The following is a 26,001-nucleotide window of genomic DNA, read 5'->3' as shown; positions in this document are numbered from 1 at the left end:
CAAATCACCATAAACTCAATGGCTTAAAATAATAGGAAGTTATCCTCTCACATTCTGGAGGCCAAAAGTCTGAAATCAAGGGCTCAGCTGGGCTATACTCCCTCTGGAGGCTCTAGGGGACAGTTCTTCCTTTCCTCTTCTGTCCTCTGATGGTTCCAGGTGGCTTGTGACCTCCTCACTCTAATCTCTGCCTCTGGGGTCACAAGGCCTCCTCTTCTGTCTTAAAACTTCCTCTCCTTCTCTTCTTAGGATACACATGATTGCGTTTGGGATCCACCCAGATAATCCAGGGTGACCAGCTGTTCTGAGGATCCTTAACATCCTTTATCTTTTGTCATATAATTTAACAGTTGGGCTCTAGGGATTAGGACATGAACGTATCCTTTGGGGGTGGGGCCACCATTCAACTCACTGCAGCTTTCAATGATTTATTTGGACACATGGAAAAATAAGAGGATTGACTTGTTCATAGGAGCTGATGATCCAGTTGTATAAGCGTAGACATGTTTCTTTGTTCAGCAAGTGTTTGTTGTTCATAAACCACACACAGGCTGTGTGCTTGAATTCGATTTACAGAAAGGAACAAGACACAGCCCCTGTACTAGAGAACTAAGTCAGAGAGCAAAGACATTGGAAACAAGGGAAACCCTAAAGAATTTCATTCTCTTATGGTCTAGTATTTGTATGGACATCTTCAAATAATCATAATTCAAAATTAATTTTTTAAAACGGGGTAATCATTTACTTGTTGCTCTTAAAAAATTAAAGGAAACTCAATTCATAAACTCTAAGTAACAATTTTCATATCCCATTTCCTCTCCCTCACATTCTCTTTCACATTCCACAATGTTTAGAAGCCTATTGGGGTCACCTGGGTGGCTCCGTAGGTTAAGCCTCTGCCTTCGGCTCAGGTCATGATCTCAGGGTCCTGGGCTCAGGCTCTCTGCTCAGCGGGGAGCCTGCTTCCCCCTCCCCCTCTGCCTGCCTCTCTGCCTAGTTGTGATCTTTCTCTCTCTGTGTCAAATAAATAAATAAAATCTTTTAAAAAAAGAAGAAGAAGAAGAAGAAGCCTGTTGTTTAGCGCCCCTCAAGAAGCTCTTGTTCCATCCTCCAACCTTTAAGGCAGTTCTTGCTGGCCCAGCTCTTTGTTATACAGATTCGCTTGGCCTCCCTTCACAAGTCAGCCTTCTTTCACTCCTCTAATTCTGCATCCTGAAGCTCAGGAACCTCTCTGGCTGGGACGGTGTCCTTAGAAGAGCAGCTGAGTGGAGAAGGCTTTTTAATCAGAAGGTAGGAGGAGAGGCCAAGAATACTGACATCATGCAATTGCAGTCCAGTTTGGTAAATACCTACGGGGAGATTTACAAGTTACATTATTTTGTATTAGCCTCATTTAATGTTTGCAGCCACTCAATGGGTAAAAACTGTTATTCTTCCTATTTTACACATGAGGAAATGAACCTAGATTTATTAAATACATTGCCCAACATAAGTAGATAAGCCAGGATTTGAGCTCAGGGTACCTGGGATTTGAGCCTTGGGAGCCTGGAGGATGGAGTAGCATTGGAGGAATCATCTGAGAGAAGGACAACTTGAATCAGGTTGGAAGGGTAAGAAGGAGTTTGGAAAAGATCTAAAGACCATTGTAAGCAAACGTGGCAGGCTGGTGGTTTTAAGGTTCTGAGTACCAGTGTGGTGAAGCCAGGAAGCAGGATGGGTGGGTGGGGTGTCAGCAGAGCAGGTGGTTGGCAATAGAGGGAAGACCAGGCCATGTGTGGATATGTGTCTCTCTGGACTTTGTTCTGGGGGAACATGAGTCATTGAGGGTTATAAGCAAAGGCGAAGCACGATCACATTTGTTGTGCAAAGAGCATTCTGAGAGTGATAACATATATCGAGGTGAGGAGGGAGTGGACAGGACTTGCAACAGGGGGACTGCCATGGGAGGCAGCTTCCGCATGCTGGCTTCTGTCCTGTGATCAGCAGTCTCCACAGCCCCCATAAGATGTCGTCATGAAAGACTCTTGACTGGAAGCACAGAGGATGAGAGGCCATAGACAAAGACAAAACGATTGGCACCAAAGACGTGCTACAACCTGGCTGACTATTGCCTGGCCTTAGGCAGACGCAGGGACTCCTGCATTGCGGCTCATCTGTCTGAGTTCCATCTTTGTCATCCTGAAACAAACTGGAAGAGAAGTTTCTCATTACTCTTGTTCTTCTAACACTGACACATCAGAAGGGGGAATTTCTCTTTTATTGGCTCAAGTGATCTTCTAAGGACCCGTCAGAGGAGAGAGAATTTAACACTGATGGCTCAATGGCTCCACCTTCCCCGAAGGTCAAGTTTAATAAATCCTAACAACTACCTGGGCAGGTTACGTTGACTTCTACTGTTATCTTTTATTGAAGATGCATTTTGGGCCAAAGCACACTCACAGTCAGAATCCTGAACATTAGTCTGGCCTACTTTTCCCTCGGTAAAAACTCATCTGCAGCAGCAGATTCCATTACACAAGCTGAAAACTTATTTCACCTTTCTTATCCCAATTTCCAAGTTTAGATAATCACAAGCAGAATTTCAAGAAACATCATTAGCATCCAGTTGGAGGCCACTGTGATAGTTGAGGTAAGAAACGATGACATCCTGAATCAAAGCAGTGGCAGTGCAGCTAGAGGAGAGAGAACAGAACAAGGAACATTTAAACATCAACCATACAGCCTTGCTTATATTTACTGAGCACTTTCTCTGTGCCAGACATTGTATAGGGTATGTATTATCTCGTTCAGTCTTTGCAACAACCCAATAAGTTAAGAACTGTTACTCTGTTTTACACATGAGAAAACAGGCTTAGAGTCATTAGAAACTTGCCCAAAGAAAATGGCAGAGCGGAATTTGAGCCCCAGGAATGTGACCTCAGGACTCATTTAAAAAAAAATTTATTTACTTTATTTGTATGTGAGAGAGAGCATGAGCACAAGCAGGAGGGGCAGAAGGAGAGGGAGACAGAATCCCAAGCAGACTCCACACTGGGCGTGGAGCCAGAGGCAGGGCTCCATCTCGCAACCCTGAGATCACATCTTGAACTGAAACCAAGAGTCAGTCACTTAACTGACTGTACCACCCAGGCACCCCTCAGAATTCTCATTTTTAATCTCAGCGTATTACTGTCTCAAATCAGGAGGATTTGGTAATTTATGGAATGTGGGGGCGGGGGAAGGAGAATCAGAGGAATGGGAGGAGTGTTCCAGATTAGGGCAATAAGCAGATAGATGAAAGGTGGAGCCACGCACCAAAATAGGGGTAAAGGAAAAGGACTGGGTCTGAAAGGTGATGATTTGGGTGTGGACATGTTGACAGGGGACATCCACATCCGAGTAAGATGTCTTTAAATGGTTGGGTGCTTAAAATATGGAGCTTCAGAGAAAGTGATTGAGGCTAAAGAAGTCCGTATCTAGGCAGCAGAGGAGCATGTGGGCAGCAGCAGCGGGGGGTGGGGAGGTGGGTAACAGAGATTTTCTAGAGAAGATGAGCGGAGAAGGCAATCAGGGATAGAATCTCAGGGACCCGCAACATTTAAAGGACCAGTAAACGAAGAGCCCTTGAATGAGAGAAAAAAAAAAAAATAGTTCAAGGGATGGTAGGAGAATGAGGAGACACTGGGTCACAGAAACCAGAGGAGAAGGAAGTGTGATGAAGAAATGGTAGCAGTGCCTAATGCAACAGAGAAATCACATAAGGTAAGAACTGAAAGTTACCATTGCATTTGGCAATCAGGTCAATGTAAAATCAACCGATGGGAATGCAAAATGTTATAGCCATTTTGGAAGACAGCATAGCAGTTTCTTATAAAGCTAAACATTTTCTTAACATATGATTTAGCAGTGCTATTCCTTAGTATTTACCCAAATGAGATTTTTTTTAAAAAAGTATGACACACAAAAACCTGCATGTGAATGTTTAGAGCAGCTTTATTTGTAATTTCTAAAACTTGGAAGCAATGAAGATACCCTTTAATAGGTGAATGGGTAAGCAAACTATGGTACATCTGTAGAATGGAATATTATTTAGTGATAACAAAAATCAGCTATGAAGCCATGAGAAGGTATGGAGGAGACTTAAATGCATATTACTAAGTGAAAGAAGCCAACTGAAAAGATTATATACTATATAATTCCAACTACATGACATTCTGGGGAAGGCAAAACTATAGAGATAGTATTAAGTTCAGTGGTTGCCAGGAGTTGGGGAGGGGAGAAATAGGTGGGGAGCACTTATGTCAGCATGAAACTATTCTGTATGCTACTGTAATCATACATACTCCTCCTTATACATTTGTCCAAACCCATGGAACTTGCAACACAAAGAAGGAACCCTAATATAAACCATGGACTTTTGTTAATAATAATGTATCAACATTGACTCATCATCAATTGTAACAAATTTTCCACACCAATGCAAAATGTTAATGATAGGGGGAACTGGCAGTTGGGTGGGTGGGGTATATGGAAACCCTCCATACTTTCTGCTCGGTTTTCTGTAAACCTGAACCTGATCTAAAAAATAAGATCTTTCGACTAAAATAAAAAGAAAAGAGGAAAGAGGAAGGGAATAAAAGAAGAAATATACAAAGGAAGAACGAGAAAGAAATCCATGAGCATATAATCTTCAAAGTGTAACATGAACCCATAATTATAATTAATGCAATTCTTGGAAATCTTGAATTCTGAGTAAAAATATGACTAGTTTCTCTTCTGCTTACCAATTTCTAGAGCGCCCCATCACAAATGCAAGATACAAACCAATCTCTAGCATGATGTGAAAATTTTTTCATAGCCCATATTTTGCAACGTGATCTGTGGGTCATCGCCCACATACTACAAGCTTCACCTGCAACAGTCTATTCACTTCTCTTTCCCACTCATGACGTGCACTTCCAGACTACTCTGCCTTTTTGCTCTTGCTGTTTCTTCTGCCCATTTCCTCTCCACTTCACTAGCTAACAAAATCCTACACATCCACCTCTCATCGCACACCTGCCCTTCTCTGTGAGAGCTTTGCTGACTCCTTTCACCCTAGCACACTAAGCAAGAATGCTCTCCCTCCTAGTTTCTTTGTTTGTGCCTATCTCTTCAATAAATACACAGTACAATACAACATCAACAAACAGTTTAGTGGGAAAACTGGGGGCAGAAAGAAGCCTGATCAAAGCAGATTTAAGAAGTGGGTGGAAGGGGCCCCTGGATGGCTCAGTCATTAAGCATCTGCCTTTGGCTGGGGTCATGATTCCCGGGTCCTGGGTTGGAGCCCCACATCAGGCTCCCTGCTTGGCCGGAAGCCTGCTTTCTCCCTCTTCCAGTCCCCCTGCTTGTGTTCCCTCTCTAGCCATGTCTCTCTCTGTCCAATAAATAAACAAAATCTTAAAAAAAAAAAAAAAAAAAGTAGATGGGAGAAACATATGCTTGGAAGGTAGACTATTGCATGGGGATTGGTTTTATTATAATTTGGCATTGTTTGTTTTGGTTTGTCTTTAGCATTTGTGGTTTTACCCAACAGGCATTGAGGATGGCAAAAAGAAAATTCTTGAGTGGCTGTGGTGTGGCCCAAGTCTTGTGGTGCTGACGGGCCTGCATGGTCTGTGGCCAGATTGGTAATTCTCCAGATGGGTAATTCTTTTCCCCAGAAGAGCCGGAAGAGCCGTTGTCCTCTATTTGGGGGAGGGAGGGAGAGAGGAGAATGACTATGTCCATTTATTATCTCTTGGAGTTTCAGGGGCCATAGCCTGCCTCATCTGTGGGGGAAGGAGAAAATGGTTTGCTGGATTGGTAGACACTTCCTGTTTTTCTCATGAGATCCACAGGCTCCTACAGATGAGTTAATGACTAGAAAAAGCAATTAGTTCTTAGTTTTCCTGTCATCCACTTAACAGACTTCAAAGGCTAACTATATTGCAGGAAGTACACTAGGCACTGGAATACAAGATAACCAAAACAGGGTTCCTGTCCTCAAGGAGTTTAGTCTGAGCAAGAATATCAACCTTGAGCCCATGCGAGCAACTACACTGTAAGGGGAGTTGTCTTAGTTCAAGCTGCCAGAACAAGATACCCTAGACTGAGTGGCTTAAATAATAGAAATTTATTTTCTCACAGTTCTCAAGGCTGAAGTCCAAGATCAAGGTCCTGCAGGGTTTGGTTTTTGGTAAGGACTTTCCTTCTGCCTTGCAGGTAGTCACCTTATTGCTCTGTCTTCATATGGCCTTTCCTCTGAGAATGGGTGTGGGAGGGCAGATAGGATTGTGACTAGATAGAGTCTCTAACGTCTCTCTCATGAAGACACCAATCCTAACAGATCAGAGCCTCGTCCTTATGACTTCACTGTATCTTATTTACCTCGGAAGGGTACCATTTTCAAGTACAGTTACATTGAGGGTCAGGGCCTCAACATAGGAATTTGCCGGGGGTCGGGGGGACACAACTCAGCCCATAACAGGAGCTTACAGAAGACTGACTGTAAGAGCACAGATGAGGGCATGATCATCTTGTCTAGGGAAAGAAGGCTCAGTGATGACCTGGTGTGGCTTTTGAGCACGTGGGTGTCAGTATATGTGATTTTGGTAGCCCCAGCTTGGGGGCTCTGGTGATCTAGCAGCACTGGGCAGTCAACGTGTAATGATTGTCCCATGTAAAAAGGAGAGGTCTCTATACCACAAGCTTTCTGTCACTCATAACTTTATTCAGTGATATCCTTAGGGCTCTGATACTAATTTTATGTGTGTTAGCTGCTTTCCTTGATGGTAGAGCATGTCACAGGTTTCCAGATGTCACTCTGCAGCCTTTACTGCAACAGCCTCTGGAAGCCTCCTTTGAAGGTGATTATTTCAACAACTCATTAACTGTCACATTCGGAAGTCCTGAACTTCATGTGGCACCAGAAATAAGCACACTGTTCCTTTGCAACAGTGAGGTGTGTAAAATGAGTCATGGGCTCGCTCAAGAGGGTGTTCTGCCTGTTTGTCCCTGTCTTTTGCAGATAGCATTTGGGGACCCCAGTCTCTGTGAACAGCCAGAGCCGTACTGTCCTCACTGATAATATGTTGAGGGTCCCTACCTGTAGGGTACGTACTCTCAGAAGAAGGAAATGTCCCACAAAAGTAACCACTCATTTCTTTGTACCTCAGTCACATTCAGTTTGCTTTTCTCATTTGGCATCTGGTCTTTGGGGCTTCTGTAAGGCCTATCAGGGCCAGTTTCTTTAGAGCAGGGAGTGAGTCACATTGCTCCGTGTTCTGACCTCACTTGTGAGGCCATGATGGCAGTATCCCAGCAGTGATCACTTTAGGATAAACCAGTACAATTGCTGTGTATTAAAAAGAAGCTTATCATTCTACTGGCACCTTGTCTCCCCAGTGGAATTCAGTCTCTCTGTAATGCACTGCCCTGAGTCTGGCTGTTCTTCCCTTGGTATAAGCCAAATAATGGCCAAAGCAGAATCCCAGCCTGTTGCCCATAAGAACTGCTACCCTCAAGGAAGTAGGGGCAAGGCCTTGAGGAGGGAAGGTGCTTAGAGGGTTTACACAGGCAGAGTAATATTCCCACCTTTAGGACCAACAATTATGGCTTTGAAAATAAGGGAAAAATGATAATATGGCTCAAGTCAAAGTGAAAACCCTCTTCCTTTCTATGACTGCTCAAGTTGGGAGTTAGTTTCCTGCTGCTTCATCAAGTGGTCTGGAGGACACCCCTGTGATGTTTAGGGCCATTGACGACACTCGATCAAAACTCAACAGCTTTGCTCCCTGTCTCCTCCCTTCCCCCTCTCCACAGAGACTCTGTTTAGAGGAGCGTTTGTGAGACAAACTCTGGGCTTACAAAACACTGAAACAGCTGCTCTCCCAGCACCTTGACTCCGTGCTGCTGCAGTCATAGTGCTGGAACTCTCTGCCTAGGAGGGAGGAGTATCTGGATCTCTGCTCTTCCCTCTTACCATAAAGGCAGTTCATTACAGGTTTAGACTCTGCCTGCCTTCTCCCTCCCTTACGACATGCACATTCATCTCTTCTCCTGGCATGACTGCTGGCAGATGCAAACTTCGTTTCTCTGTCATCTGAGCATCACTGAAAATCATTCCGCCCATTTGTGAATTATTCCCTGACTCTTCAATAGGGCAGTGTTACAGGTCCTCTGCCGGCGGAAGGGAGCAGTCCGACAAGACCTGAAGACCCAAGACTTTCAGAAGCTGTGATGAGCAGACTAGGAAGCAACAAGACATTGTGAGCTGAGTGGATGTCTTAATAAGCTTTTAGATGTGATTTGGCCAGAGTTGGCAGAGGAAGCTCAAGGGAAAAAGGCAAGTAAATCATTGCATACCCACTGAGCATGACAACCCTAGGAAGCTAATGATCTCTCCAGGAAAGAATTGACAGCAGTTACCCAGCAGCAGGACACCATGTAGAATGGGGAGGACAGACCCCCGGATGTGAGTACAATCTCTCTTCGCTACAGGGTTTTGAGGAGTAGGTGCAAAGCGAGTTATTGTAATTGATGGTGCTCCCTAACCACTGCTTCTGGGTGCTTGTGGACTGTCTCTGGGTGGGCTGTGCATAAGGTTCTGGCTGGGACTTCTGTTTGCAGGTCTCTTGTAGAATATTTTGTCTGTTAGGAAACAGTAGTGGTTTGGGGATATTGGTTCCAGGAGTCTTTGTGGTAAATCCTCAAGAAAACAGCAAAAGCAAACCTCCCAGACCTTTTGCTATAAAAAGAAAACAGATTGCATCACAGACCAAGCAGCTGTATGGCCTTCTGACATTCGTGATGAGAGAAAAAAAGCATTGGTAAATTGGAATGCAGTGAAAACGGGGCAGTGGGCTGGGAGAAGGGAGGGAGATCTTTCTTAGGGAACCTAAATACCTTTCTGGATTCAGGATGCTCATTGAATATTTATGATCATGGATTTATTTCATTTCTGCTTAAAGAGCTGGAAGCATGTTTGCATTTAATATTTTTCTCTGGAGCCCTGTGAAAGAGAGCATTGTGACAAAGAGGGATGTGATTGGTAAATGTGGGGCAGAAGAAATTCCTCACTGCCGGCAGTGGGAAGTGTCTTGAATGATAGCTGATCTACTTGGAAGAGGCGGCTCAGATTTAATGAGGGCATGGGGCTGCTGCAGCCCGGGCACCCAACAGGTGGGCAGTAGAGTTTAAGTCATCGATTGCAGACTGATTGTCACCTCTCTATTCCTCCCATCCCCCACTCCTTTTTTGGGGTCCTCCATCCTCCTCATAGCTCTCCCTCAGCCCGCCTCTTCCTGGTCTGATTTGTCAGTTCAGAGGTGTCAGACAGAAGCTGAATATGCCCTTACTCCAGAAGGATGGAGGAATAGAAAGGAAGCCAAAAAGAAGGTTCACTTTGATCCTTTCCCACCACCCTGTGTGTGAATGCAACTGTAGGTGAATGCTGGAGGCCCTACCAGTGAGCCTCTTGCTGGATCTAAATTGAGAATGAACTTGAGATGCCCAAGCACAAAGGGATGGTGCTAGCTGCAGACAGGTAACTGGAACCCTGGGATTCTGTTCCTGATTTTGCAGGCAGTTTTCTGTGCAATTCCAGTTGGGAGTATCCATACCCCTATAAGAAACGTGTCCCGGAGTTGCCCTGTGCCTCAGGCAGGCTGTGCATTGGCCATGGTGGAGAGGGTGGGGTGGAGTGGGGAGTGGGGAGCATGTCATTCTTAAATGGGTGGAACTGAAAAGCAATAAATAAATAAATAAATAAATAAAAATAATAAATTTTTTAAAATTCTGTTTGGCCAACATTTTTCAATTGTAGTATTTTTCTATTAAAAAAAAAAAGGAATAGTAATGTGCACTGGATTGGCAAAGGGCTCTTTACCAAAGGTAATTATGTAAACAAGGCTATCTCAGAAGCCTGCAACCATGGCAATAAGTGTCTAAGAGCCGAATTTATTGTCTGGGATAGGAGGGCAGTGGCTGTCCGGGTACTGTGGGCCTGCTGACCCATGCGTCTGTTGCTGGGGAGACTGGACAGCGCTGCTGGTCTGCAGCTCATGACCTCGGCTGATGGGCTGCACTGAGTTTGCACCAAGGACATCTCTAGACCCAGGAGCTAAGCTATGAAGTAAAATGAGTGAAATTTTAGTCATGATCACAGTATTTGTATGAACTGGGCTATTGTAGTTGAGACATTCAATACCCATTGCAAGAAAAGTTTGGGTACGGGAAGGTGGCTCTTGAGTGCGCGAAGATAACAAATTGAGTGCGCGAAGATAACAAATGAGTTTAAGTGGAAGAATGTGGTTGTGGAGGGAGAGTATTTAGGAAGCCACAGCTCATATGTGGCTCATATTGCAGTATTGGGACAAACGGAGCAGAAGCTCAGTATTACTGGTTTGAAGGTACCACATGTTATCTGAACAGAGGAACAGTGTATCCAATGTTTATAAAAACAAACCACTCTAAACAGTGGAACAGTCTGGAAAACATAGAGCCCCCACTTGTCTTTCAGGGGGACCCTGGGAATTTCCAGTGACATTTCTAGCTCTGTTTCTCTGTTTTGAGTCTCAATGTTATTCTTTCATTGGCTCGTTCATTCAGTCAAGATTTCTGGTGTGTCCAGGGACCTTTAACCGTGACTAACAGGAGTCTTCTGCTTTGGAACATTCCTTCTCCAGGTTTGTTGCACTTCCAATGAGCAGAGCAGGGTGCATTAGTTTGTTTGTTTGTTTTTTAAATTCGTTTGAGTGGGGTTGGGGCAGAGAGAGAGAAGGGAGAGAGAACCTCAGGCAGTCTCCCTGCTGAGTTCAGAGCCCAACATGGAGCTCCATCCCAGGACTCTAAAATCTTGACCTGAGCCAAAATCAAGAGTCAGATGCTTAACCAACTGGGCCACCCAGGAGCCCTGAGTCCTTTACTTTTGACACAATTACCAGTGGCTTTGGTTTGCTCTAATGGTGGTCCAGGGCTACTGTAGGAGTCAGTCTTTAGAAGTCTGTTCATTTGTCATTTGGTAGAAAGAAGAGGTTGAGGGTGGGGCGCCTGGGTGGCTCAGTGGGTTAAGCCGCTGCCTTCGGCGCAGGTCATGATCCCAGGGTCCTGGGATCGAGCCCCGCATCGGGCTCTCTGCTCACCCGGGAGCCTGCTTCCTTCTCTCTCTCTGCCTGCTTGTGATCTCTCTCTATCAAATAAATAAAACTAAAAAAAAAAAAAAAAAAAAAGGGACGCCTGGGTGGCTCAGTTGGTTGGATGACTGCCTTGGGCTCAGGGCATGATCCTGGAGTCCCGGGATCGAGTCCCGCATCAGGCTCCCAGCTCCATGGGGAGTCTGCTTCGCTCTCTGACCTTCTCCTCGCTCGTGCTCTCTCTCACTGTCTCTCTCTCTCAAATAAATAAATAAAATCTTTAAAAAAAAAAAAAAAGAAAGAAAGAAAGAAAGAAGAGGTTGACTACTAGTCACTACCTCCCGATCACTGCTCTGAGTGTGGCTTCAAGCCCCCTAGGTGGTTTTGGTAGGCCCTTTTATTTCCTGTTAAGCTCGGAACCACCACCACCAGCCCCTCCTGGTGCAGCTGGCAGTGTACACTGTCAGTGTTCGTAGCACCTTTGTTGTTCCCAAAGTGGGTTTTTCCGACAATAACTGGAACCAGGAGATGGCCCGGGCCTGCGCCCAGTTCTCCATCTGTCCCAGAACTCTGGAAACTGCACTGTTTACATTGAGACAAGGATGAAGCAAAAGAACTGCAGTAAATGCTGGGACAGAATGCCAAGGATTTAACCCAGTCCTCAGGGTCTCTGTGAGGTGTGGTCCACGCACCTTCACCTGCCAGCAGAAGCAGGGTGTTGGCAGTGGTGGACCCACAAAACTTGGTCCCAAGGCCCTTTGTGATCATACACGGTACAGTCACCTGCCAAAGGCAGGCCTGGAAACCCCGCGATGTTGATGGGATTATATCAGGTCCCTGTTACCTAGGATGGAAGTGCAGAACAGACCTCATGGTTTTGGTTATAATCCTCTGGAGAATGTCCCTGAAGCAGGAAGAAGGGAGGGAGATTGGCACATTCTACTGCCTTCTGTTTCCAGGTTCAGGAGCTTTGGTGTGCAGAATGCGCTTCGTGCTTGTCCCGTCTTTGCCCAGCTTCCGTCCCCTGCCATGAGCCCCCAGCAGATGCCCTGAAATCAGAGAGACGAGGTGTGGCCCGTGCTGTATGCTGAGTGGTGCTAATGACAACTTTGTTTTGTGATCCCTAGGTCCCCAAAATGGCCTAGTAATAAAGGCACCTTGTGACGCTCAGGAGCATCTTTACCCGTGGGTGCCTGCCCGGGCCAGTGGCATCGTGTTGAGCCGAAGGAACTTGTCTACTGCGTTCCTGAAAACCTCTTTCTCTCCTAATTCATGAGCCAGCAGGATGCGGTCGCTGCGCTTTCAGAACGCCTTCTCATAGCTGCGTACAAAGGCCAAGCAGAGAATGTGGTTCAGCTCATCAACAAGGGCGCCAAGGTAGCAGTTACCAAGGTAACAAGAAGGGGGGGGAAACGCTTTAACCATTCCCTGGGAAAAAGCTTACCTCTTAATAACCATTGTCTGTACAACTGTTCAGTTTGGTTTGAAGCTTTCATAGAACTGGCTTTTTGTTTTTTCTAGTGATGGCAGTTTGGAGAGAAGGAAGGGGGATTAAAATGCTTTCAATGCTATCTTTCAAATGGAGTGGCTTGTAATTAGCATTTAACAGTCTTTAAAATCACAGGGTGGTAAAAAAAAAAAAATCACAGGGTGGTTTTTTCTCATCTACTTCTTCGGCTAAATGGACAAGAGATCTCACTGGAGAAATTGGGGCACAAAAACTTATTGGGGAGAATGTTTGTTTGTACAATAATCACATTAGACCAGCTTATGGACAGGGCAGCCCATCTGCTATTCAAAGCCTCACTGGCCCTGTCTGTACAGTGACAGGCTTGGACCAGATGATGGCCACCATCTCTTTGGGCTTTCATTTCATATGGGTCAGTAAAAATGTCTGGTAAGCTTTAGAGGACATTGCTTACCCCTCACCAACAGATAATATGTGGGAAATGAGAGGACTTACTGGCCAAGGGGTGGTTTTGTAGCAAAACAGAGGAAGGTCAGGCTGCAGAGTTAAGTGACAAGTTAGAATACAAAGAGAAGATAATGCTGGTGGAAAATGCCTATTGAGCACTTGGTATTGCTCTAAGGACTTTACAGTCCTCTAGATGAGGTTCTTTTTTTCATCCCCACTAGAGAGATGAGGAAACTGAGGCACAGAATCATAAAAGTCACTTACTCAGGGTCCTTCAGCTGTTGAATTGCAGAATTGCTACTTGTACCTGCAGAGTCTGGCTCCAAACCGACTTTCCAGGCCCCCTAAGATGGAGCTGTGGTGAGAAGCAAAGTTTCGTTTTCAAATGAGAGTGGCTGACCACTGGTGGCAAAGGTTGGCTGGCATACAGCTTCAGTTACTCCTCTGCAGTCTCTATATTTCATGATTCTGACGTGTGCTATTTTGACACCACCAAGCAGTTATCTCAACCCGGACACTCTCTCCCTGGAGATGGCCACAGGTCTCACAGTTTAAGGTCTCAGTCCGACAAGAGTGCCTACCCCCGCCCCAGCGCCCCTTCAGATGCAGTCGCCAAGTATAGGTTGTCACCTGTGCTTCTAACCAATTGGTTATAAAACAAGGTTCCTACCACCCCCTCCTTGGGTTCAGTTAATTTGCCTGAGCTGGTCACAGAACTCAGGAAGACATTTTGCTTACTAGAGTAGCAGTTCAGTATGAAAGGATATAACTGAGGATAAGCCAGCTAGAAGAGAGACGTAGGGCAAGGTATGAGGAAAGGAGCACGGAGCTTCCGTGCTCTCTGAGTGCACCGCCCTCCCAGCGCCTCCATGTCTTCACCAACCCAGAAGATTGCTGAATTCTCTTGGATTTTCAGTGAGGCTTCATTGGTGATTGCTGATTAACATTCAACTTCCAGCCTCACCCCTCTCCCTGGAGGTCAGGGAATGGGACAGAGTTTAGCCCTCTAATCAAGGTTGGTTCCCCAGGCAACCAGCCCCCATCCTTAGGGGCTTTCCAAAAGTTACCTCATTAACAAAAACTCAGGTGTGGTTGAAAGGGGCTTATTATGAAGAACACTCTTCTTTCACTTTTTTGGCTCTGGAGCTATTTCAGGAACTGAGCACAAATGACCAACTACTGTAACAAAAGATGCTCCCATTGCTCTTATCACTTAGGGAATTCCAAGGATTTGGGGGAGCTGTGAGCCAGGCATGGGTACTAAAACCAAATATATATTTATTATAAAGATATTCTGTGCTCATGGATTGAAAGAAAAAATGCTGCTAAAATGTCCATACTATCCAAAGCAATGTACACATTCAACATAATCCTTATCAATATACCAACAACATCTTTCATAGAACCAGAACAGACCATTTAAAATTTGTATGGATTCACAAAAGATCCCAAATAGCAAAAGCAATCTTGGAAAGGAAAAGCAAAGCTGGAGGCAATGAGAATTCTGGGCTTCAAGTTATATTACAAAGCTGCAGTAATCAAAATAGTATGGTACGGGCACAAAAATAGACACATGGGGTGCCTAGGTGACATATTTAGTTAAGCATCAGATTCTTGGTTTCAGCTCTGGTCATGATCTCAGGGTCATGAGATCGAGCCCTGCATCAGGCTCCATGCTCAGCAGGGAATCTGCTTGAGATTTGCTCTCTCCCTTGCCCTCTGCTTCTCCCCATTCCCCTACACTGCCCCCCACCACTGCTCTGAAGTAAATAAATATGTAAGTCTTAAAAAAAATGGACATCAAGATCAATGGACCAGAAAAGAAATCCAGAAATAAGTCCATAATTATATGCTCAATTAGTCATCAATGAAGGAGGCAAGAATGTACAGTGGGAAAAAGACAATCTCTTCAACAAATGGTGTTGGGAAAACTGGGCAGCTACATTCAGAAGACTGAAATTGGACCACTTTCTTACACCACATACAAAGATAAATTCAGAATGGATTAAAGGCCTAAATGTGAGACCTGAAACCATAAAAATCCTAAAAATGTACGGACAGTAACTTCTTTGACATTAGGCTTTAGCAACTTCTTTCTAGATATATTTCCTGAGGCAAGGAAAACAAAAGCAAAAATAAACTCTTGGGACTATATCAAAATAAAAAGCTCTGCTCAGCAAAGGAAGCAATCAACAGAACTAAAATACAACCAATGGAATGGGAGAAGATATTTGCCAGTGACATATTTAATAAAGGGTTAGTATCCAAAATATATAAAGAACTTACAAAACTCCACAGGCAAAAAACAAATAATCAAATTTAAAAATGGTTAGAAAAGTTGAATAGCTATTTCTCCAAAGAAGACATACAGTTGGCCAACAAACACATGAAAAGATGCTCATCATCACTTATCATGAGAGAAATGCAAATCAAAACCACAATGTTATAGCACCTCACACCTGTTGGAATGGCTAAAATCAACAACCCAAGAAACAGTAAGTGTTGGTGAGGTTATGGAGAAAAAGGAGCCCTCTTGTACTATTGGGAGGAAGGCACACTGGTGCAGCCCCTGTAGGAGACAGAATGGAGATTCCTCAGAAAGTTAAAAATAGGGCACCTGGGTGGCTCAGTGGGTTAAGCCGCTGCCTTCAGCTCAGGTCATGATCTCAGGGTCCTGGGATCGAGTCCCGCATCGGGCTCTCTGCTCAGCAGGGAGCCTGCTTCCTCTTCTCTCTCTCTGCCTGCCTCTCTGCCTACTTGTGATCTCTCTCTGTCAAATAAATAAATAAAATCTTTAAAAAAAAAAAAAAAAAAGAAAGTTAAAAATAGAACTACCTTATGATCCAGCAATTGCACTATTGGGTATTTACCCAAAGAATACAAGAAACACTAATTCAAAAGGATACATGCACCCCTATATTTATAGTAGCATTATTTATAGTAGCCAAGATATGGAAGCAGATCAAGTATCCACTGATAGATGAATGGGTAATGAAGGTGTACACACACTTACATATATATATGTATATATATATATATAACAGAATATTATTCAGCCTTATAAGAGAAGATTACATATATTTGTGTGTGGATGGATGGATGGATGGATGGATGGATGGATTGGTGGATGGATGGATGGATGGATACATAGGTAGGTAGATACATAGATAGATTACCAGAGGGGAGGTGGGAAGGGGAAAGGGAGAAATAGGTGGATGGGAATTAGGGAGTGCATTTGTCGGTTGAGGTATGGAAGTGCCGAATCACTATATCATACATCTGAAATTAATGGAACACTGCATACTAACTAGTGAATTAAAATGAAAACTTTAAAAAACAGTAGGTATTACTTTAATTTTTAGGTTGTACCTACATCTAGATTGAAGTGTCAAATACTTTTACTATGTTTCTATTCCATTTCTGAGTCTCCATAGCCAACTACTTTCAAGTCTTTTGGGTATTTTCTTTTAATGTTTACATTCCTAAATAATATCCTGATATTGCCCAATCTTGATTTTTTCCATTTTAAGCATTATCTGTTCCTGTAATGATATGAAAACCGGTGATCTAAGATTTAACCTTCTTTCTCTTCCCTGCTCTCACATGTGCCTGTCTGTCTGCCTTCTCAAGTATAGTTTTGTCATTACTTAGGTGACATCAGCATTTGATATTTACATTAAGTTAACCAGTTTATTTATTTGCTTATACTAATGATTTATTTTTTATTTGAGAGAGAGCAGGGGGAGGGTCAGAAGAAGAGAGAGAAAGGGAGAGAATCTCAGACTCCCTGCTGAGCACAGAGCCTGAAGTGGGGCTGGATCCCTGAGATCATGACCTGAGTTAAATCAAGAATCGGACATTCATGGGGCATCTGGGTGGCTCGGTCGGTTAAGCATCTTGCTTCGGCTCAGTCATGAACCCAGGGCCCTGGTTTGTGTCCCGCATTGGGCTACCTGCTCAGCAGAGAGCCTGTCTCTCTCTTGTGATCCACCACCTGCTTGTGTTCTCTCTGTCAATAAATAAATAAAATCTTAAAAAAAAAAAAAAAAAGAAAAGAATCAGATGTTCAACTGACTAAGCCACCCAGGCGCCCCTTAACCCAGTTTATTTATAGTTGAACCATGTAGAATGTACTATCATTATGTTTCCTTTCTTTTTCTTTGTAATAATTCCTTTTTTTCTTTTTCTTTTTTTTTTTTAAAGATTTTATTTATTTATTTGAGAGAGAGAGACAGTGAGAGAGAGCATGAGCGAGGAGAAGGTCAGAGAGCGAAGCAGACTCCCCATGGAGCTGGGAGCCCGATGTGGGACTCGATCCCGGGTCTCCAGGATCACGCCCTGAGCCGAAGGCAGTCGTCCAACCAACTGAGCCACCCAGGCGTCCCTTATAATTCCTTTTTTTCTAATGTTAATAATTGTCCTGTATTTGTTTCCTTGATTTTGTGTGTACATATCCCAAATTGTCCTAAAACTCAGTTGCTGATCTGCTCTCTGGATGTTCTGATATGTTAGGTAGTCTTTCCACTGAGTCTCTTTGGAGAGATGTTCTCTGGAGCCACCTCCCCTATTTCAGTCCAGACTGGTGGTCCTTAGGGCCTTCTGACAAGTGTCACTCTTCACTATTATACTAGGGATTTCACTTAACACTTTCATATATGTTGATCTCCTCATGTTTTTTCTTTCTTGGTTTACTTCCTTGGTTTGATGTGATATACCTTCTAGTATAGCACTATCCAGCAGAACCTTCTGTGATGGTGAAATGTTCTGTATCTGTGCTGTCTATTAGGGTAGCAACACATGGTTATTGAGTACCTAGAATGTGGCTTGTGGCTGAATTTCAAATTTAATTTTAATTAACTAAAATTAAAATGCTACATGTGGCTGTTGGCTACTGCATTGAATAGCACAGCTGTGATGTCTTCCTGAGAATGAGTGCATGGGAGAGATTGATCAACTTTAGACATAATCTATTGCCCCTTTCTCTTCCATACTTTCTCAATCTAGTTATATCACAGTCTTGATCAGATGCATAATTACTGTGATTATATAATTGCTGTTAATTGGTGAACCAAGAATTGTACTATAATTAATTACAATTCCATTTTTATATAACTTGCTGTTTTTCCTGGACTTCATAATTGCCTTGATTTTTTTATTTGTTTAGTTGTATTCAAACTTATAATTAAGAGTGCCCGCTACCATCCAACAACTCTGTAAAACAGTTCTTAGTACAATTTTCCATAATTAATCCTATCATGTATTTGTCAGTTTTATTTCCCTTGAGATATCCCTTCTGGAACCATCCATCTTTCCATTTCAGTTTGATCTGTGTTGCTCTCTAGTTCTGCCTGAACAGAGTCATCCTGAGAATTCCTTTCACCTCTCCCCTGTGCTAGATCCCATTTGCTGGAACCATGTCACCCTTACCTTGGTGGTGCTTGTGACTGGTAACTTCCAAAGAAAGGGAACATGAAGATAAATGTTTTGAGAGTCTGCATGTCTGAAAAAATTATCTTTATTCTAACGTGTCACCCAAGTGACAACTTGGTATTCTAACCTCTCACTTAAGTGACAACTTGGTATGAAACCTGAGAATGATTTTGCCTCAGAAATTTGAAGGCAGTATTTTATTTTATTTTATTTTATTTTTTTTAAAGATTTTATTTATGTATTTGACAGAGAGAGATCACAAGCAGGCAGAGAGGCAGGCAGAGAGAGAGAGGAGGAAGCAGGCTCCCTGCTGAGCAGAGAGCCCGATGTGGGCCTCGATCCCAGGACCCTGAGATCATGACCTGAGCCGAAGGCAGCGGCTTAACCCACTGAGCCACCCAGGCGCCCGAAGGCAGTATTTTATTGTCTTGAGCTTACAGTAGTTGCTGTTGGGAAACCCTGTTTGTAGATCCTTCCCTGCAAGACCTCCCGAAAAGATTATGTGCCCACTCTGCCCCTATAAGGCCTGCTCATTCGGAACCTAGATCAGTCAGTTCCTCTCAAAGAGGTATCCTGCATGGAACTCTCTCTCCTCTCAACTGGTGAAATGCTGCCCATTCATTCTATTTCTCTAATAACTGGATACTGCTCTATTGGGTACTCAAAACTACCCCCAGACTAACATTCTGACTTGGGTCTGAGTTAATCTCCCACATCTCTTTGTGCTTGGCCCAGAAGAACAATGGATTTGGAATCCAAAGAGTTTGGTACGGATACCTGCTCCACTGCTTATTACCTACTTGTTAATGTGGCCAGGGTTTCTTGACTTCCACATCATTGACATTTTGGGTCACCCAGTTCTTCTTGTGGGAATTGGTCCTATGCGTGGTAGAATGTTGAGCAGCATCTCTGGCATCTACCCCTTGGATGCCAGTAGGACCCCCTTCTCCCTAGTTGTGACAACCAGGAATGTCTCCAGAAATTGCTAAGTGTCTCCTGGGAGGCAAAATCACCACTGGCTGAGAGTCAGTGACGCAGGCAAATTTCTTCACTTCATGACTTTCAAATTGTTAACCAACCTTTTTTTTAAAGGCGGCTCAGTGGGTTAAGCCTCTGCCTTCGGCTGAGGTCATGGTCTCAGAGTCCTGGGATGGAGCCCCACATTGGCCTCTCTGCTCAGCAGGGAGCCTGCTTCCCCCTCCCCCTCTGCCTGCCTCTCTGCCTACTTTTGATCTCTTCTTCTCTCTCTCTCTGTCAAATAAATAAATAGATAGATTTTATTTGTTTAAAGATTTATTTGTTTTAGAGAGAGAGAGAGAGAAAGAACGTGCTCATGGGCAAGAGAGAGAAACTTAAATGGACTCTGAGCTACCCCTTAACATTTTATTTTTATATAATCTCTACATCCCATGTGGGGCGCAAACATACAATCCCGAGATCAAGAGTCACGTGCTCTACCAGCTGAGCCAGCCAGGCGCCTCAGACTCCTCCCCAAACTTCAAGGCTTTCCACAAGGACTAAGTGTGAGAATGTGAGTCGCCACCCTTAGGCAATCTAAGTGGGTGCAACATCTGCAGCGCCCAGCACAGGATTCACACAGTAAGGCCCCCTTTGAAGGAAGGGAATAGTGTTGTTGAGTGTAAACTGCTTGCTCTTAGATAGTGCAAACTACTCCTGCAAGAACTCCTCTGACAGGAGCTCTTCAGTGATTAACTGGTGGGAACCTCACCACACCTTCATTATCCTCATCACACAGATGAGGAAACTGAGGTAAGACGAGGGTAGGTAACCAACCCATCCAAAGTTTCACTTAGAAAGTGTCAGGACTGGGACTCAAACCCTGGCCATCTTGTTCCAGGGTCCTTGCTCTAAGCCAGCATGTTTCATTCAACCATGTGGCTTATAACTTTGGATTGTGGACTTCCTGTGGGCTACTTCTTGTTAGAATATCTTCTTTGTCACCTTGCACATGGTAGATATAATCTGCCAATATTTTCCTGCCTGGAACCTCAGCTGCCCAGGTATTTTAACAAAGCAGTATCCCAGTAATGGTATTGCACATGGGTGCAACCTGTTACACCTTGCAAATGATTTTCACATTTGTGTTGCTCAGCCCTACTACCCCGTGACACATACATAGACAGATTTTTCTTTTAGAGTTGTGAGGAAAGGGGAGGACCCCAAAGGGGAGGGACTGGTACAAGCTAGAAAGTGCCAGAGCTGAGACCAGAACCAGGATCCCCTGGCTCCCATGTAAATGTCCGTTCTGTTACACCAGGGCTCTGACAAGGGCAGTATCTTCTGTTCTCATGGTGATTTTGCTTGATAGCTAATAGTGTGTGGTTGTAATACCTTATCCACCAAGTAGGGGTGGAGTTGTGCACAGGACAAGCCCTCAGAGTTAATGGAGTTGGGAGTTGGGAATTGGGTAGAAACTACATGTAAAAATTTGTAAGTCATGTTTTAAGAGGCTCATTGAGAACTCTGATTAGCTGTTTGCACAATTTTCATATTAAGACCCATTATTTTCTGTGTTGTATTGACCAACACATTTTCAGTTAGAACAGGAAACCTGACAAGGACAGTGGTTATCCTGAGTCACAAACATCTCTGGAGTAAATTGGCTGTTAGACGTGGAAGCTCAGGATCTCCCAGTAATTTGGCTCTTGACCCCTCGCTTCTGTGGCACTGCTCTCACCTAACCCCAACCCCAACCCCAACCCTAACCCTAGGTTTATCTAGGGTTATCTGTTATCTCACCCATCCAGCAAGTATTGAGTGCCTACTTTATACCAGTGAACAAGATGGGGGGCAAAGATCTGTTTTGGGGAACCCAGCTAGAATTTGTGTGATGCCGCGCCCCCACCCCCCACCTCAGTGCAGCTCCCCTGGCTCCTTGATGCTCTGCCTCCTGGTTTCTTCTCTGACACTGCCTTCTCCAACTCCTTTTGCTGTTTCTACCTCCAAAGCTGGCTTTCCCTGGGGCTCTCAGTCCTCATCTGCTGTCACTCTGCACACACACCTTGACTCACCAGCTCTGGCCAGGCACCTGTTCCTCTCTATCTCCTGATCCACCCATTGGGCTGCCCTCATGGGCATCTTTATCTGAATGATGCATGGTGTCTTCACAACTACTTCAGATCTGAATACACAGCAATGACCCTGTGCCCTTCCCCAAACCCAGTCCTTTACCCATAGTACCTTTGTTGATGGAGGGCACCCGTTGACTCAGTCCTCAAGCAGAAGCCCAAGCCATCCTCCCTTCTTTTGACTCCTTCACATCCCTCCTCTTTTTTACAAGTTCCTGGTGGCCCAGCACAGCCCCTTCTGCCCCTGATTTTCTCTCTCCTCTGTCCTTTCGAGTTGTTCCACCATTGGATAATGCCTGAGATATTTGGTACTAAAACAGAAAGCGGGATTTTTTTTTCTTTTCAAGAAAGCCTTGGTTTTACGTGAAAATATTCTCTCCACAGTCATCTCACATTTTGGTTAAAAATCTTTCTATACAACTTAGTTTCGTTATTTCAATACCAGTAGTTATTTTGCTGTTGGATAAACACTGTGTATCTCATCACCAAGCACCGATCATGTAGCAAGGGTGGTGAGCCTCTAGCAATCCTCAGGTGAAGGGTCTTTCTGCAGAGCTTCCAGGAAGCTGGTCCTGGGATGTTTCACTGTAGCTTTTGTTTCCTCCCAAAGCAAGGGACAGAGGTTACTTGATACAAATGTAGTTAGGAAGAAAAATGGTTCTATTCATAGAAGTAATGTTTGCCACATATCCACTTGACACCCACCACTACCCTGAGTGGTGACACAGGGATTGAGACACTTAGGAGTACAGACCATGGCCTCAAGGAGTTTGTTCAGAGAGCGTGCCCCCAGGGTTTACTGCAGAGGAAACATCCGAAAACTGAGGGAGGAGGTGGCCACTTGGCAGTGCTTTATGGAGGTACGGAAGGAGGGGCCGGAAGGAAGGAAAAAGAGAGAACTTAAGGTCTTATGGAAATGTGTATGTAAATTTGCATATTTGCATATATACTATGCACAAAGAAATTGAGAGAGTTAGAACTTATATTGACCGGTTATATCCACTGATAAATGAAGAAGCCAGGTAACAAGTGATGGGTACAGTATGATGTCATTTGGTTAAAAAACAAATCCAGTTCTCTTTGCAAACATGCTTGTGTTTGCTTGAGCAGGGAGAAACGTGTGGAACCCAGGGGACTGCTAATGTTGGTTACTTGGTGTGGAAGATGATTAGTTTTGTTTTACAGATTTTTCCATTGTGTTGTTCCTTTTTTTTTTTTTTTTAAAGATTTTATTTATTTTATTTGACAGAGAGAGAGATCACAAGTAGGCAGAGAGGCAGGCAGAGACAGAGGGGGAAGCAGGCTCCCCACCGAGCAGAGGGCCCAATGCAGGGCTCGATCCCAGGACACTGAGATCATGACCTGAGCCGAAGGCAGCGGCTTAATCCACTGAGCCACCCAGGCGCCCCTGTGTCGTTCCTTTTTTATTTATTTATATTTTTAATGCGGGACAGGAACCCACAACCTTGAGATCAAGACCCAAGCTGAGATCAAGAGTCGGATGCTTAACCAACTGAGCCACCCAGGCTCTCCTTGTTCCACTTATTAAAATAAGCGTATGCCACCTTAGTAATTCGTCAAACATAAAATCAAGTTGATTGAAGTTGTGTTCAAGTACTCGTAGAAGCACTGGACTGGTACTCTGCAAATACTATCTCAATGAAAATCTCCCAGTGGCTCTGAGAAGCCTTTGCTGTTGTCTCTGCCGTGCTATTAAGGAAAGGGACTTGCTGAATATGAAGTAACAGGGTCAAGGCCAGTTAAGCAGACCTGGGAGGGAACCAGCCCTATTAGGCTCTGAGGCCCATACCTAGGGCAAGGCCTGCCCCTTTTTCCAGTGCCTACACTGTCCCTGCTCCTTCCAGCATGAGCCCCAGGCATTCCTTCCAGGTTTTTCCTCCCCATCCTTGCACAGAGAGAACAAGGCTGCCTTGTGGAAGGGGTTAGGCCAAAGGGGCTTTTCCACCACCAACTCTCTCCCCCTCTTCATGCCACATGCACACCATTCCCAGAGTTTTGTATCCACTTTGAAATTCCCTACCAAGGCTGTGTAGTGTAGAGTGAAGGTGTGAGTGTGGATGTGGGAACCGGACAGCCTTGGGTTCAGATGCCAGCACATTTACCACCTCTGTGATCCTGGGGAGGTTACCTCTGAAATGAGTAAGAAGTAACAGTAGCTACTTCATTAGATTGTTTAAGCAACTAAATCAATATATGCGAAATACTTAGAACCGTGCTTAGCATTGGATGTGGTAGCCATCAGGAGCGGACACAGTGCCACAGTGGCCACCTCCTGCTCTGAAGATCGGGGTCTGAGTAGCAGGCAGCGAGTCCTGAGCAGAGGACACAAGGTCACTTTTGTCCTCATCTGAAAAATGAGGACAATCCCAACCTTCTGGGGTTGCTATGAAGACTAAATGAGATGACAACTGTGGAGCACAATTTCTGGCATTAAATAAATGACCATCATAGGCTTTCTTGGTAGAAGTTGAGAAGCTGAGTCCAAAATTTATATGAAAATGCAAGGCCCTAGACTAGCCAAAGCAGTTTTGATGAACAAAGTTGGAGGGCTTTTACTACTTGAGTTCCAGGTTTGCTGTACAACTACAATAATCAAGGCAGACAAGATGAAGAGAACGGAATAGGGTGTCCTCAAATAGATCTACGCACATGTGGTCAATTGATTTTTGACGAACATGCCAAGGCAGTTCAGCAGGGAAAGAACAGTCTTTTCAACAAATGGTGTTGGAACAACTGGACATCTGTACCAAAAAAGGGGAATGTATTGTAGCACATGTCTCTGTGAACTTAAAATGTGAACTTAAAAAGTTCACATGTGAACTTAAAATGTATCATAGATTTAAATGCAGGAACTATAAACTATGACAATTACAGAAGAAAACAGGATAAAATCTTTGTGATCTTGTGTGATAGTTAATTTTATGTTGTAATTTGGCTAAGCCATGATATCCAGATATTTGGCTAAACATTATTCCAGATGTTTCTGTAAAGATACTTCTTAGCTGAGGTTAACTCTTAAATCAGTAGACTTTGAATTGGGCAGATTATCCTCCAAAATGTGGGTGGGCCTTATCCAATCAGTTAGCGGTCTGAAGACAAAAAGATTCCTGTGAGGAAGAGAGAGTTCTGCCTCCAGACTGCCTTGGGGCTTGAGGTGAGGCAGCAGTTCTTGCTGAGGTCTGCAGCCTGCTAGTTTACCCTGCAGAGTTTGGATTTGCCAAGCTTCCATCATTGGCAGGAGTTAAAGCTCCTTCAAGTAAACCTCACTGCTACCCTTAAACTGACAGACGCATTGAGGAATGCTATTCAGCAATAAAAAGGGATAGAGGAAACAATATAAACAAGTGTCAAAAGCATTATGAATTTGAAACCACAAAGGCCACACCCTATATATTTCCATTTCTGTGATATTCTAGAAGAGTCAAAACTATTAAAATGGAAAACAGGGGTCCAGGATGCTGGAAGGGACTGACTGAAAAGAAGTTGGAAGGAATTGAGGGGGTGGGAACAATGAAAATCTTCTATATCTTGCGTGTTGTGGTGGTCATGTGATATTATGTACATTTACCTAAATACATCTGACTGAATAATTTGAAAAGGTGAGTTTTACTGAATGCAAATTATCCCTCCAGAAACTTGATTTTTTTTTTTCCTACTAGCAAAAATAGGTTTATTCAGGAATAGCAGATAATTACAATTCAGGACATGCAAGCTCTGGCAAAACCACAGGCAAGTCCCCAGAAACTTGATTTTTTAAAATAGCTGTTCTAAATATCATAATTGCTACAGATAAGGAAGCAGACTTAAGGGGGTAAAATAACTTTGTTGCATCACTTAGAAGTGTGGGTCCTGGGGGCTTTCCTATCTTGTGCCCCATACTAGTCAGTGACTGTGCTCCAATTAATATAAACTCTATAAACTTGTAAAAGAGAAATGCAAAGGGTTTGATTGTAGTAAAATAACCTTCCCAAGCAGGACACTTGGTAGTTTCTGTAGAAAGGAAGAGCGTGTGGGGCTGGTAGATATTTTCTGGCAGCCATTCCAAAGAGAAGGCTGGAGGTCAGTGATGTGCATTCATGAGCTAGGAAGAGGGCAGCTGTGGACTCTGCAAGCATTATCCCTCCTGCTGCTACTGCCTGACTTCATGCTCTTGAACCTGTTTCCTGTTGGGCAAAACCCCTGGAAGGGTCTGTGAGGCTGGCTTTCCTGGGCAGGAGGAAGCTGTAGAAATGGAGGATCTATTTTGTTGTTGTCCGTTTGCTTTGTGTGTGTGTGTTTTTTTTTTTTTTTTAAGATTTTATTTATTTATTTGACAGAGAGAGATTACAAGTAGGCAGAGAGGCAGGCAGAGAGAGAGAGGAGGAAGCAGGCTCCCTGCTGAGCAGAGAGCCCGATGCGGGACTCGATCTCA

General features: G+C 44.0%; 1 protein-coding gene across 5 annotated transcripts in view; it reads left to right on the top strand.

Moving 5' to 3' along the window:
* Positions 1-26,001, top strand: part of ANKRD6 (ankyrin repeat domain 6) — a 191,373-nt gene that overhangs the window by 111,058 nt on the left and 54,314 nt on the right. For 2 of the 5 annotated variants that reach the window (XM_044245722.1, XM_044245660.1), the window contains exons 1-2: positions 3,226-3,741; positions 12,263-12,527. In XM_044245722.1, the coding sequence (XP_044101657.1) occupies positions 12,408-12,527 (120 nt within the window). In that variant the 5' untranslated portion in view covers positions 3,226-3,741; positions 12,263-12,407. Of the gene's footprint in view, positions 1-3,225; positions 3,742-12,262; positions 12,528-26,001 lie in introns of those variants that run through there. The other 3 variants (XM_044245676.1, XM_044245668.1, XM_044245704.1) reach the window with 2 other exon arrangements.

Source organism: Neovison vison, chromosome 1 (genome assembly GCF_020171115.1).
Source record: "Neovison vison isolate M4711 chromosome 1, ASM_NN_V1, whole genome shotgun sequence".
In the NCBI taxonomy this organism is placed as follows: Eukaryota; Metazoa; Chordata; class Mammalia; order Carnivora; family Mustelidae; genus Neogale; species Neogale vison.
This window is presented reverse-complemented; position numbering and strand designations above follow the sequence as displayed.